This window comes from Tasmannia lanceolata, unplaced genomic scaffold (genome assembly GCF_043159265.1).
Source record: "Tasmannia lanceolata isolate RefF3 unplaced genomic scaffold, GAP_Taslan_0.1 ptg000003l, whole genome shotgun sequence".
Classification (NCBI taxonomy): Eukaryota; Viridiplantae; Streptophyta; class Magnoliopsida; order Canellales; family Winteraceae; genus Tasmannia; species Tasmannia lanceolata.
Window position 1 is genome coordinate 20,699,282 of NW_027518680.1, and position 14,214 is coordinate 20,713,495.

The 14,214-nt window shown below is 37.8% G+C and overlaps 1 protein-coding gene across 6 annotated transcripts; it reads right to left on the reverse strand.

Annotated features, from left to right (window-relative positions):
* Positions 1–201: 201 nt before the first annotated feature.
* On the reverse strand, positions 202–13,591 carry LOC143853774 (uncharacterized). Of its 6 annotated transcripts, XR_013237291.1 has the most exons (9): positions 13,362–13,591; positions 13,208–13,253; positions 10,796–10,886; positions 5,845–5,962; positions 5,587–5,733; positions 4,295–4,441; positions 2,938–3,086; positions 833–923; positions 202–510 (listed from the first exon to the last, which is right to left on the reverse strand). XR_013237291.1 is itself a non-coding variant. In XM_077363519.1 (8 exons), the coding sequence occupies exons 5-8, from the start codon at positions 5,719–5,721 to the stop codon at positions 493–495; spliced, it is 447 nt and encodes a 148-aa protein (XP_077219634.1). In that variant the 5' UTR covers positions 5,722–5,733; positions 5,845–5,962; positions 10,796–10,886; positions 13,208–13,253; positions 13,362–13,591; the 3' UTR covers positions 202–492. The 6 variants fall into 6 exon arrangements, 4 of the variants coding, with proteins under 4 accessions (XP_077219634.1, XP_077219641.1, XP_077219622.1 ...); XM_077363519.1 differs by lacking the exon at positions 833–923 and having other exon boundaries at positions 2,940–3,086; XM_077363526.1 differs by lacking the exons at positions 202–510; positions 833–923 and adding an exon at positions 523–698 and having other exon boundaries at positions 2,940–3,086.
* Positions 13,592–14,214: the final 623 nt, after the last annotated feature.

Here is a 14,214-nt window from a genome sequence, read left to right on the forward strand (position 1 = left end):
GGAGTGATTCACTCTACTTCTACCAGATCCATTTACATAATCTGCAGCCAAGGCGCTAAGGTTACAAACCCTACTTAGTAGTTTAAGGTCACCACACCACTATCCAGCCAAAAAAGACATTTTCCTTAGCAACACTCCATAAGATAAAAGGCCCTTCCAGTTCTTCCATAAGTGGTACTCGACCATAACACACTCCCACAGTATTTTTCATGAAACATTACTTATATGATTTCTACTTTCTTCAAGTTCCCCAAAAAATGTTGTGTAAATATGTTGAGAGCTTTGAATTTCCATATTTCTACACTTTCTAATTCCAAAATCTCCAGAATTCACAGACCTATCCCAAAACCTTACAGAAATATTATACAGTACAGAGACATCAAGAAGCAGAGAGACGAGAAGAAACAAACTGTTTTACCTGAGTTAAGCAAAACTTTTGACTTTCCTTTGTTGTGACAACATCAATCAAGTACTCGAGTTGAGTAGTATTTCTTATGGCCGTGTTTTGACCTACATCAGCATTTTGAAACAATTACTTTTTCCATTCCAAGTTAAACTTTCCTTCAAAAGGAGAAGTGCAAATTCTGATCACCCACATGAAGGTCAATTCATTTTCTTCAACAAAAGTCATGAACATGCTGATATCTACATAGAAAAGAAGAAAAATACAAACCCTAATCCACCTACTGAAACAAACCCTAATAACAGGGCCAGATTAGAAATCAACAACAACAACAACAACTACTACTACTACTACAATCAAATATAAGCTTAAGAAAGTACAAACCCTAAAAATAGGGTCCAGATTAGATATCAACAAAAGAACAATTACATTCAAATATAAGCTTCTATTAATGTGGGCACATCTTTTTCATCCTTATCTTCCTCAAACCCAATGATGATATTCCTCCCTATTCTCCAACCCATGTAACCAATCCACACAGGCCTTCAAACACTCTTCTGATGTTTCGTTTCTTTATGAGTCCAAATGGAAAACAATTTTATTTTGATTTTATTTCATCTTTCTTTTAGGATTCAGTTGCTAAAGAATTGTTATTTTTATAAGTTAGAATTTATCTTTTGAATATCTTTAGTAAGTGGTATCTTTAGGAGTTGGTTGTTTTAGGAAGATATCTCACGATATCTTTGGGTGTCCAATTTTAGGAGTTGGCTGTTTTGGGAGAAGGATGAAAACGAATTGTAATGATCATCTTTTGAGAAATACAAAAACAATTTAATGAGGGTTTCCCCTTGACGTGGGATTTGTCTAGCAATTCTTGCACTCTTCTTCAATTAGCCTTATCATTGGCATCAGAACAGCCATCCTAACCTGTGAAGGGAGGTGATAATGGTGGAATGGAATAGAGCACAAGATACTAGACGCCTCGAGTCGTCAATTAAGCTGCTTCGAGAGAGTTCGGAAAAACAAGATCTTAGAGAAAAACAAGCTGAAGCTATGACAGAACTTAGGCAAATGGTAGCCGCCATGAATGAAAAATACGATCAATTGGTGACGAATAGTTCTTCATCCCGGTACGTGAAGATTGATTTTCCTTGTTTTAATGGTGTGGATCCCAAGGGTTGGACATATCGGTGTGAGATATTCTTCGACTTCAATCATATAGAGGAAGCTGTACAACTAGCCTCTATTCATTTGGAGGATAAAGCCCTGGAGTGGTTCCGTTGGTATGAGAAGACTAAAGGATCAGTAAGATGGTAGGAGTTAGTGGAATCCTTATGCCTCCGTTTGGGCAAACGGCGTATGAGGATTCCATAGGGGAATTGACCAAGTTAAGGCAGATCGGGTGAGTCAAGGCATATATAGACAGGTTTGAGGAGCTATCTAATCGCATTTATGTCTTTGTGAGCTGCTTCGTTAGTGGTCTGAGAGATGAAATCGGGGCGAGGGTTCGCATGTTAAAACCATAACAGTTTCCAAGATAAACTGCACTATTCGGGTCTTGCAGGTGGTAGGAGTTCCTGTTACTTTGAATGGAGTTCTGAAGAACCAGTTTGTTGAAACCAATATGTATCGTAAATCATGACAGTGATGTCATTAGAGTTTTTGCTGAAATGATTACTATTCAAACTTTATGTCACTACGACAGTACCGACAATATTCTGCAAAGACATATATTTTCCGTTTTCTGTTGCATTTCATATTTTAAACCTGTACCTGAAACCTCTTTACACCACATCACACCATTCTGCCACTGTTCTATACTCAATAATTTTTACAAACTTGATCACTGAAAAAATTCAGATCCAGTTTGTATGCACTTGCAAACAGGTTATTGTATAGACGCTAGTTATGAATGGGATCCCGTCATTAAATATTTATCTGGAGTATGGGCTGTTATTTTTTTTTATTTACACATTTCAAATGATCAAATTATATATTGCCTTGAAGCATGGTTATTTGTTCTCACCATTAAAAAAAACAAATGGTTATTTGTTCTCAATTTTTGAATATGTTGTCTCATACCTAGCAGATAGAATCATTTTGTACTGTTCCTGGGACCTTGTCCATCCTAGTGTTTCAGGGTGGCAACAGGTTTGTCACTTGGGGCTATCCACGACACAAATTAATACTCTGCAGTTATTCACAAGACCTGGAAAATGGTTTCTGATATGTCTCTCTTTTGTTATAATTGTTTTAATATGCAATTTTACACTGTTCATGGACATTAAATCTTTGTTTTTTATTGTTTATTTTACACTCTGTTCATGCAATTTTATACTGTTTATTTTACACTCATTTGTTTCTTTTTCAAGTCAGTATTGGGATTGTTAGTATGAAAAAAGATTCCTTCGTCAAGTAAGTCTATTATGCTTCGTTGATCATTTTTATTAGAAGCGTAGCCTAATTAGAACTCTAAATGCTTGAAGCTAATTTTTTTATTTCTATTTACCTAGTTATATTGTTTTTTTTTTCATACCTTACTCATTGCGGGTCTACCTTCGCGCGGACGCCTCACGCAAGCAGCTGCGCAATCGACAAAGCGGCTCATTTCACTCTCATTGTAGCGAGACAACATCGGATCAGCGAGCTCCTCGTACTTGTGAGCTTCCATTAAGGGTGTTGCCTGCAATAAGCAATTAATCTGTCAATTTTCCACGACACATGTACCTATTTTTGGAGATTTTTATTTGCTTCCCTTAGGAGGGTATGATGTGGTATTGGGCACCCAATTGTTGCGAACACTAGGCCCAATTGTTTGGGATTTTTCAAAGTTACAGATGAGTTTCAAGGTGAACAACAAGGAGGTCACTCTTCAAGGCTTATCAGTTCCTGAAGATAAGGTGGTTGGAGACCCACAATTCAGCCGGTTGGTTAGAAAAAGGCAGCAAGGTGTATTGCTTCAATTATTAGTGTGGGGCCTCCAAATCCAGTACCAAAGGAGACTATCATTAACCCGCGATTGCAACAAGTCTTGAAGAAATTCCAGGATGTGTTTGAAGAGCCTTCTGAACTACCACCTCCACGTTGGCAAGACCATCAGATTCCATTGATTCCTGGGAGTGCTCCAGTGTGTGTAAAGTCATATAGATACCCTCATTTACCAAAAAGCTGAGATTGAGCGGCTCGTAGCAGAAATGTTGTCATCAGGGATGGTTTGCCACAGCCCTTACTCGTCGCCGGTGATCCTAGTAAAGAAATATGACGGGTCTTGGAGGTTGTGTATTGATTATCGCGCCCTCAACAAAATTACCAGCAGAGGACAAATTTCCAATTCCGATAATTGATGAATTATTGGACGAACTGAGTGGTGCAAAATTCTTTTCGAAGCTCGACCTACGCTCTGGGTACCATCAAATCAGAATGTTTCCTAAGGATAATCAGAAGACGGCTTTCAGAACACATCATGGGCACTATGAGTTCTTAGTGATGCCGTTCGGGCTCACCAACGCACCTTCGTCTTTTCAAGCTCTTATGAACGAGGTATTTAAAAATTACCTAAGAAAATTTATCCTCGTTTTTTTTTTTTTACGATATTTTGATTTATAACAAATCATGGGACGAGCATCTTCATCATTTGGAGATAACAATGTCCATTCCTAGATCTCATAAGCTATTTGTGAAGAAAGAGAAATGCCAGTTCGGTCAGAACGAAGTTCAATATCTTGGTCATGTCATCACTGAAACAAGGGTAGCCGTAGACCCTGAAAAAATTGCAGCTATGATGGAGTGGCCAAAACCCAACACGCTGAAGTCATTGCGAGGTTTTCTTGTACTGACCGGCTATTAACGAAAATTCATTCAAGAGTTTGGTAAAATAGCAGGCCCACTTACTCGTATGTTGAAGGACTGTGGGTTTGAAGGCAGTGACACTAGGAGGCTAAAAAAATTTGTATCTCCAGATGTTGAGGAGGCACCTGGCGAGGCAATCCCTTCATTCAGCTGGTTGAGGGACAAATTCCCCTCAAGAAACCGAACAACCTGTAATGAGATGGTTTTAAGATGCTTGCTCAGTAGTCGGCTAGAACTATTTCCAATAAATTTCAAATTTTTTGACAAGATGGAAAATATATTTTGAAAATTTCCATAACAGTTCCCAAGATAACTGCACTATTCGGGTCTTGCAGGTGGTAGGAGTTCCTGTCACTTTGAATGGAGTTCAAGAACCAGTTTGTCAAAACCAATGTTGGTTTTGATAAAATATGCAAGGTATGTATCTTAAATCATGACAGTGATGTTAATAGAGTTTTTGCTGAAATGATTACTATTTCAAACTTTATGCCACTACGACAGTACCTACAATATTCTGCAAAGACACATATTTTCCGTTTTCTGTTGCATTTCATATGTTAAACCTGTACCTGAAACCTCTTTACACCACATCACACCATTCTGCCACTGTTCTATACTCAATAATTTTTACAAACTTGATCACTGAAAAAATTCAGATCCAGTTTGTATGCACTTGCAAACAGGTTATTGTATAGATGCTAGATAGGAATGGGATCCCGTCATTAAATATTTATCTGGAGTATGGGCTGTTATTTTTTTTTTATTTACACATTTCAAATGATCAAATTATATATTGCCTTGAAGCATCGTTATTTGTTCTCACCATTAAAAAAACACGAATGCTTATTTGTTCTCAATTTTTGAATATGTTGTCTCATACCTAGCAGATAGAATCATTTTGTACTGTTCCTGGGACCTTGTCCATCCTAGTGTTTCAGGGTGGCAACAGGTTTGTCACTTGGGGCTATCCACCACACAAATTAATACTCTGCAGTTATTCACAAGACCTGGAAAATGGTTTCTGATATGTCTCTCTTTTGTTATAATTGTTTTAATATGCAATTTTACACTGTTCATGGACATTAAATCTTTGTTTTTTATTGTTTATTTTACACTCTGTTCATGCAATTTTATACTGTTTATTTTACACTCTTTTGTTTCTTTTTGAAGTCAGTATTGGGATTGTTAGTATGAAAAAAGATTCCTTCGTCAAGTAAGTCTATTATGCTTCGTTGATCATTTTTATTAGAAGCGTAGCCTAATTAGAACTCTGAATGCTTGAAGCTAATTTTTTTATTTCTATTTACCTAGTTACATTGTTTTTTTTTTCATACCTTACGCAGTGCGGGTCTACCTTCGCACGGACGCCTCACGCAAGCAGCTGCGCAATCGACAAAGCGGCTCATTTCACTCTCATTGTAGCGAGACAACATCGGATCAGGGAGCTCCTCGTACTTGTGAGCTTCCATTAAGGGTGTTGCCTGCAATGCCAAGCAATTAATCTGTCAATTTTCCATGACACATTGCTACCAAAACTGATAGGAAATAGAGACATACAAGGAAAGAGAAAATCAATGATTTAAGATACTGACCCAAATCACCAAGTTAAGTCTTGACCTAGAGGAATCAACAATACCAAGTGCCTCCCGTCCAGAAATAAGCTCGAGCAGCACTACCCCAAAGGAGTAGACATCGGACAACTCGGTGAATCTTCCAATTGCAACGCATTCCGGGTCCATGTACCAGTCATTAGTAAGCACATTATTAAATTAAGAAATTGAGTGCGGTCATTAGATATTTGAATAACAAGACATTGCAGATTAACAATCAATCAATACAAGACATGCACGTTTATGGTTTTCCCATAAAAACTCGACCAGACATGACCCAAGACAATTTCTCAAGTAGGGTAGGCTTCTGGAAAACTAGACCAGCCCCACCCAAGTTGCAAACCTATACCGAATGGATGAAATCTGGAAGGGTGTCTGCATCATAGGTGTCCATGTGCATGTGTGTGCATCAATTATTTAATAGTTCTACTGTGTGTCGTACCAAAGTGCTTATCGTAAGTTAACCCTAATTATGTTTTGGGTAATCTTCATAATTTTTAGTTTGAACTTTGAAGGTAACTTAGGTAATAAGTATCGATTCAAGCAGTCCACGACAGATGAGTTTTTTTTATGTATGGTTGAAAATATGTGTAAGTTTCTCGGGAGTTTCTATAGAAAGAAGAGATGAACAAATTTCTGTCATACTCATAAACAATCTAAAGTCAAATATTGTAGCTGGTTTGGTAGAGCCTCGAATCCTAATTATCTCTACCAAACTTTGTAACCTTTGGGTAATATTTAAGAGCTCCATTTACTACTAATGTCAAAGTCAAGTGGTGTTTAACCGGAGGACTTGGGTTCCCTCGAAGCAACCAAGAAATTTACTCTGTTTCTCTTTATTTGATCTGCAAATCAGCAAGATAGGGAAGGGTTCTGTCACTATACCAAAGTGGTATCAGAGTCTAGGGATGGATCCAAGGGTTGAGAAGCTAGAGCAAGATGTGAGTTCTCTCATGACCGGGCAACAAGAAATAATGAAAAGACTTACAGAGCTATTTGACAGGCTGCCTGCTCAGGAGGTGGGAGAGAATTCTCAAGCAAAGCCAAGTGGGAAAGGCGGAAAATCGGGAACTAATGGTGGATCTCAACACAATGGTTCTCATCCGTCCTACGTTCCTAAACTAGTAAAGTTGGATTTTCCCCGTTTCAATGGCGGAGAAGATACTACGAGCTGGGTGTGTCGGGCTGAACAGTTTTTCCACTTCCTTGAGACACTCGAAGAAGAACGAGTAGCCTTGGCATCCTTCCAACTTGAGGGAGATGCCCAGTTGTGGTACCAGCTCCTCAACCAAGAGAAGGGTACGGGTACGGTTTCATGGCAGGAATTTCGAGATGGGCTCCACTCTAGGTATGGTCCCACTCAGTTCCATGATTTTTTCGGAGAACTAACCAAGCTTCAACAGACCGGATCTGTTGGTGACTATCAAGCAGAATTTGAATTTTTTTTAGCAAAGGTGGGTCTCACCTTCCACAAGATAGACAAGTTAGCTGTTTTGTTAGTGGGTTGAAGGACAGCATCAAGGCGGATGTTTTGGCCAGGACGCCCAATTCCTTATCAGCAGCAATCGGGTTAGCTTGATTGTATGAAGCCCGCAATTTGTCCCAACGTCGAGCTACGCCTTCAGATCCTAAGAAAACCATCCCAACTAATAATGAAAGAATTATCAGCCGTCCAAAACTTCCAGTTCGAAGGATGTCTCCAGCAGAAATACAAGAGCAGCGTGCAAAGGGACTATGTTATAAATGCAATGAAAAATTTAGCCCAGGACACCGTTGCAAGAAATTGTTTGTGATTGAAGCTTGTTATGAGGAGGACGATGGTGATGTCATTATGGATGAAGACGATGCCATCAACGAGGATGCCGGAGGAATGCCAGAAATATCACTCCATGCGATTTCTGGGGCACGAGCACCTGAAACTATGCGAGTTAAGGAACTGTTGGAAACATGGTTGCTACGGTCTTAGTAGATTTAGGTAGCACTCATAATTTTATGACTGCAAGGTTTGGCTGAGAAGGTGGGCTTACGACCAATCATGGGTGGTCGATTCGAAGTGGTGATTGCTGGGTGAGAAATTGTCTAGTCCGGGTAAGTGCACAAATGTGAAATTAAATTTACAAGGTGTACCCTTAGAAGGGTATGATGTGGTATTGGCCACCCAATGGTTGCGAACACTAGGCTCAATTGTTTGGGATTTTTCGAAGTTACAGATGAGTTTCAAGGTGAACAACAAGGACGTCACTCTTCAAGGCTTATCAGTTCCTGAAGATAAGGTGGTTGGAGACCCACAATTCAGCCGGTTGGTTAGAAAAAGGCAGCAAGGTGTATTGCTTCAATTATTTAGTGTGGGGCCTCCAAATCCAGTACCAAAGGAGACTATCATTAACCCGCGATTGCAACAAGTCTTGAAGAAATTCCAGGATGTGTTTGAAGAGCCTTCTGAACTACCACCTCCACATGGGCAAGATCATCAGATTCCATTGATTCCTGGGAGTGGTCCAGTGTGTGTAAAGTCATATAGATACCCTCATTACCAAAAAGAAGAGATTGAACGGGTCGTAGCAGAAATGTTGTCAACAGGGATGGTTCGCCCTAGTAACAGCCCTTACTCGTCACCGGTGAAGAAATATGACGGGTCTTGGAGGTTGTGTATTGATTATCGCGCCCTCAACAAAATTACCATCAAGGACAAATTTCCAATTCCGATAATAGATGAATTATTGGACGAACTGAATGGTGCAAAATTCTTTTCGAAGCTCGACCTACGCTCTGGGTACCATTACATCAGAGTGTTTCCTAAGGATAATCAGAAGACGGTTTTCAGAACACATCATGGGCACTATGAGTTCTTAGTGATGCCGTTCGGGCTCACCAATGCACCTTCGTCTTTTCAAGCTCTTATGAACGAGGTATTTAAAAATTACCTAAGAAAATTTATCCTCGTTTTTTTTTTTTACGATATTTTGATTTATAACAAATCATGGGACGAGCATCTTCATCATTTGGAGATAACAATGTCCATTCCTAGATCTCATAAGCTATTTGTGAAGAAAGAGAAATGCCAGTTCGGTCAGAAGGAAGTTCAATATCTTGGTCATGTCATCACTGAAACAAGGGTAGCCGTAGACCCTGAAAAAATTGCAGCTATGATGGAGTGGCCAAAACCCAACACGCTGAAGTCATTGCGAGGTTTTCTTGTACTGACCGGCTATTACCGAAAATTCATTCAAGAGTTTGGTAAAATAGCAGGCCCACTTACTCGTATGTTGAAGAAGGACTCCTTGTGGGCCACAGCGGCTGAGGAGGCATTTCATAAATTAAAGGAGGCCATGACAAGGGCTCCTGTCTCCTGTTCTAGCTCTCCACGACTTCTCAAAAAAATTCATTGTTGAATGTGATGCGTCTGGATCGGGTGTTAGTCTGTTTTGATGCAAGATCGGCCCATTGCATTTTTCAGCCATGCACTACAAGGGAAGCATTTGCTACTGTCAACCTATGAAAAGGAGATTCTTGCCCTTGTGTTGGCCATTCAAAAATGGTGTCCTTACTTGTTAGGGCGGCAATTCATTGTGAGATCAGATCAAAAAAACCTCAAAATCTCTCCCAAATATTATGGGCCATTCAAGGTTATAAAAAGAATAGGAGCTGTGGCTTATAAATTGGAGTTACCGGCAGACTCTCGGATTCATCCAGTTTTTCATGTATCCTTGCTCAAGAAAAAAATTTGGAGAGAACACTCCAAAATCAACTTCCAATGGTAAGGGATGAATATGAAAGACTATCCTAGGCCTCAAGCAGTTCTGGATCATCGAATGTGCAAGAAGAAAGAAATCCTAATTCACTGGCAATGCCTTTCACCTGCTGAAGCTACTTGGGAAGACCTGGAGCATATGAAGAAGCAATTTCCAGATTGTGCCCTTGAGGACAAGGGCCAAATTTAAGGGAGGAATATTACAACCGCACCAAGGGGGTTCTATTTTGAACTTCCTCAAATCATGCTATTCCAATAAGGGCTGTAGGTTAATTGAGTCATTGAGATTCTTTTGGATAAGCTAGAGTCCAAGTTGTTAGTCTAGGTTGTTATTAGATTCCTAATAATCTGCAAGTGAACGTTAGAGTCCTATTTTGTTGCTAATTGATTCCTATTCTGTAGGTGAACGTTGTAAGTTGTTTTGTTTTAAATATGGCTATCAATGAGTAATAATTATCTTTTGCTAATCAAGAAAACACAGTGTGTTTAACCGGAGGACTTGGGTTCCCTCGAAGCAACCCAGAAATTTACTCTGTTTCTCTTTATTTGATCTGCAAATCAGCAAGATACGGAAGGGTTCTGTCACTATACCACATACCATACAGTGGAGTTGAAATTTGCATAAAAAGACTTCACCTAGATAGAATCATCTTTTTCTAGAGTCTAAATCAACTTATTGAATTAGCATTGAAAGACTTCACCAAGAAAGAGTCATCTTTTTCCAGGTCCATATCAACTTATCATCAAAGTCATCAATGTCAATGCATGAGAATTAATGGCTGCTAATCCTAGTTGAGAGGTTTGAAAAGCTACTAAGAGAATCACCTTCACTTAAGGAGTGATTCACTCTACTTCTACCAGATCCATCTACATAATCTGCAGCCAAGTCGCTAAGGTTAACAGCCCTACTTAGTAGCCTAAGGTCACCACACCACCTATCCAGCGAAAAAAGCACACTACCACAGTATTTTTCATGTAACATTACTAATATGATTTCTACATTCTTCTAGTTCCCCAGAAAATGTTCTGTATATCTATTGAGAGGTTTGAGTTTCCATATTTCTACACTTTCTAATTCCAAAATCTCTAGAATTCATAGACCCATCCCAAAACCTTACAGAAATATTATACAGTACACACACATCAAGAAGCAAAGAGATGAGAAGAAACAAACTGTTTTACCCGAGTTTATCAAAACTTTTCACTGTCCTGAGTTATGACCACATCAATCAAGTACTCGAGTTGAGTAGGATTTGCTATGGCGTGTTTTGACCTACATCAGCATTTTGAAACAATTATTTTTTTCCCTTCCAAGTTAAACTTTCCTTCAAAAGGAGAATTGCAAATTCTGATCACCCACATGAAACGGAATGGAGGATAAAACCGTAGTAATATCACATATTTTGCAAGAGAGAACAATTGATAACTTCATTTCCTTTAACTCATAATAACACATCTTTGGCAATATAAAACAATTGGAAAACTTCATTTTCTTCAACTAAAAATACCACATCTATGGCAATATAGAACCGATTGGTAACTTCATTTTCTTCAACTAATAATTTCACATCTTTGGCAAGAACAGATTGGTAAATTCATTTTCTTAAACAAAAGTCATTAACAAATTGAATATGAACATGCTGATACTACATAGAAAAGAAGAAGAAAAATACAAACAAACCCTAATCCACCCACTAAAACAAACCCTAATAACAGGGCCCAAATTAGAAATCAACAACAACAACTACTACTACTACTACTACTACAATCAAATATAAGCTTTAAAAAAATACAAACCCTAAAAATAGGGTCCAGATTAGAAATCAACAAAAGAACAATTGCATTCAAATATAAGCATGGGACGAAATCAATGATTGACATAATTTTAGGATCTATAAAATTATCAAATGGACAGTCAGATCAAGCAATGGGAGTGTCAACTATGCTGTAGTCAGGCGTGCCCCCATTCTATTACAATGAATTGGCCCCTATTTCTGTGTTTTCATTCAGGAGGGATGGTTTCACCTCCATTGCGACTAAAGTTTGTCGGCTCCAAATCAGCCCCTCCACTTTTTTTATGAAGGGCTTTGATTGAAAAACCTATTTTCAGTTACAATAATCTCAAGCATTCACCAAAAAGTGATTTGGCTTATATGAAGGGCTGAAATTGGAACAGGATTTTTAGTGAGACTAATCTCAGCCCTTCTATTAGAGTGAAAGGTTGAATACCTTATAGTAATATTTTGTGAAAGACGGAATACATAAAGGTGTCGTGTACATTAAATCAAATTTAATGGAAGAAAGAAGTGGGATTTCGTAGAGTAGGAATTGAAACTATGCAGGCTCTAACCCAGTTTCAAATTTTAGATGGAAAAAAAGGAGATTAGAAACATTTGGCACATGCACATCCGTTTCAATAGAGCATCAAGCCGGAATAAGAAAATCTGATTCAAGAAGATAAAAACAAAACAAGAGTTTGGATTAACCACATGTAGAAGACACACCTCCAGATCTAATCACGGAAAACAAAATATACCAAAATCCAATCTCATACAGAATCATTTCCTACTCTAAAGGTATATGGTTTTCGAAAGGTATATACCGGAGAAATTATCAAGTGCAAAAAAAAGAAACTCTAAAAAAAACAAAAGGAGATACGATTTGAGTATGATTATACAACTAAGAAATCATAATGTTATGCTTTTATGGTTATACATGTTCTTAAAGGGTTAAATCCAGAGAAGCACGCCCATAGCGGCAGTTGTAGTTACAAACAAATACAGACATCGGTACCTTCACCACAATAGAATCTTATATTTTCATAGATTTCTTGGTAGAAAACCATGCAAAACTAATGTTTTTTCCATAGTAAGCGTTAGGGAAAGTGAGAACTATAAGAGAAGAGATTCTTATAAAAAATTAAGAGCAATGGAAATAGAACAACCCCAGCAAAGGCAATCGGGTGTGAGTACTTTAAGAAATGATTTTATTACATTAGAAATTACGAAACCAACACTGTTGGAGTTATAAAAAATCTGTTCCCATGTCTACTAAATCATTCTTATCACATTCTACATATTATTCTTTAAAAGTGGTAATGTCACGAACAACCACAACCACAGGTCTAGCCCATTAAAGGTGGTCACTTTGATGATCTAAGAACCTTAAAAAAAAGTCATTTTTAGTGACCCACCAAGAGAATCTAAAAAGTTAATTTTTGCTGGCCTTGATCTTGAGATGGTGTGTACATAAGGTGAGGATCAAGATCATGTTAGTCACCCACAAAAAATCCACTAAATCAACGGTCTCATGTATAGTATGTGAGACCCAAGTTGATAACTAACTATTATCATACCTTAACTGTGTAAGTCATATATTTAAGCTTGTACTTTCATGTGGTATCTATTTTACCTTATAAAAAGTTGGTATAAAAGCATATAATTTTTGCTCAAGGAAATTCATGAGCATCCGATGATTAAATATGAAAGGAAAGTTAACACATACCTAAAACATATAATTTACGCGTTAATTGAAACAAGCAAATTCATGAGCATCCAAAGATTAAAAAAGAAAGGAATGAAAGTAGAAGTGTACCTTTATTTTTTTTTCCTATATCACCTGATCCATAGACCTAGTTAGCCTGTAATGCATATATACACAGTGAAAAGAAGTAAGGAAGATAGTATTTTAACCTTCTTTTTTCCTAACAACTTCCCTAATAAACTCAAAGAAGCAAGGAAAGGTTTACCTGTAGCCTTGTCTATTAGAGGAGGTGGTCTGAACTCCATCTTACACATGGCAAGAGCTTTTGGAATAAAAGCAGAGATTGAACGATAAGGCTAAGGAAGAAAGACTATCTCTTTTGGTTAGCCACACGCCTTGTTAAATTCTCCCGTGAGTAGCCGATTACCAGAACCGCGCCAAAAGTAGTGGTGCAAAGATGCTCTCTCTCTCTCTCTCTCTCTCTCTCTCTCTCTCTCTCTCTCACCTGAAAGAGAGCAGCTCTCAAAGATTCATTATTAAAAACTAGTAAGATTTAAATCCTAAATGTTTGAATTTAAATTTAGTAATGGGAAATAATTTATTTGAATTACGCAAGAGGGGATCAAAATCTAGTTGTTGAGTCTCTACGAGGTCAATGAAAGAATAATTTATAATATCAGAGTATATATGCGTTTTATTTTTATTTTTGAAGGGTTCTCAGAGTATATATGCGTGTTTGATCAAAATTCGTAATTTCATATTATGAGGGCACAAGATTTGTATAAACTTATATGACAGATCAAAATATTCAATGATATGCCAGTAAAATGTAGGGAGACATATAGTTAGAGGCTAGCAAAATGTGTAAGTAGTTCCTAAGTAAAATCAAAGGTCAATGGAATAATGTTTACACGGAGTATTCTGTTTACACAAAGTTTCAATTCAAGGCTAGCACCAAGCATAAGTAACTAAAGAATAAATGAGAGAAATATTGAGTTATAAAAAAAATTCTTAAACAATGAAAGAAGACAGATTAGAGTAGGGTCACCATTTTCTTAAGATGCTTTCTATTATAATTTTCTTATGTCTGCAGCAGAATATGTTGATCAATATATTGA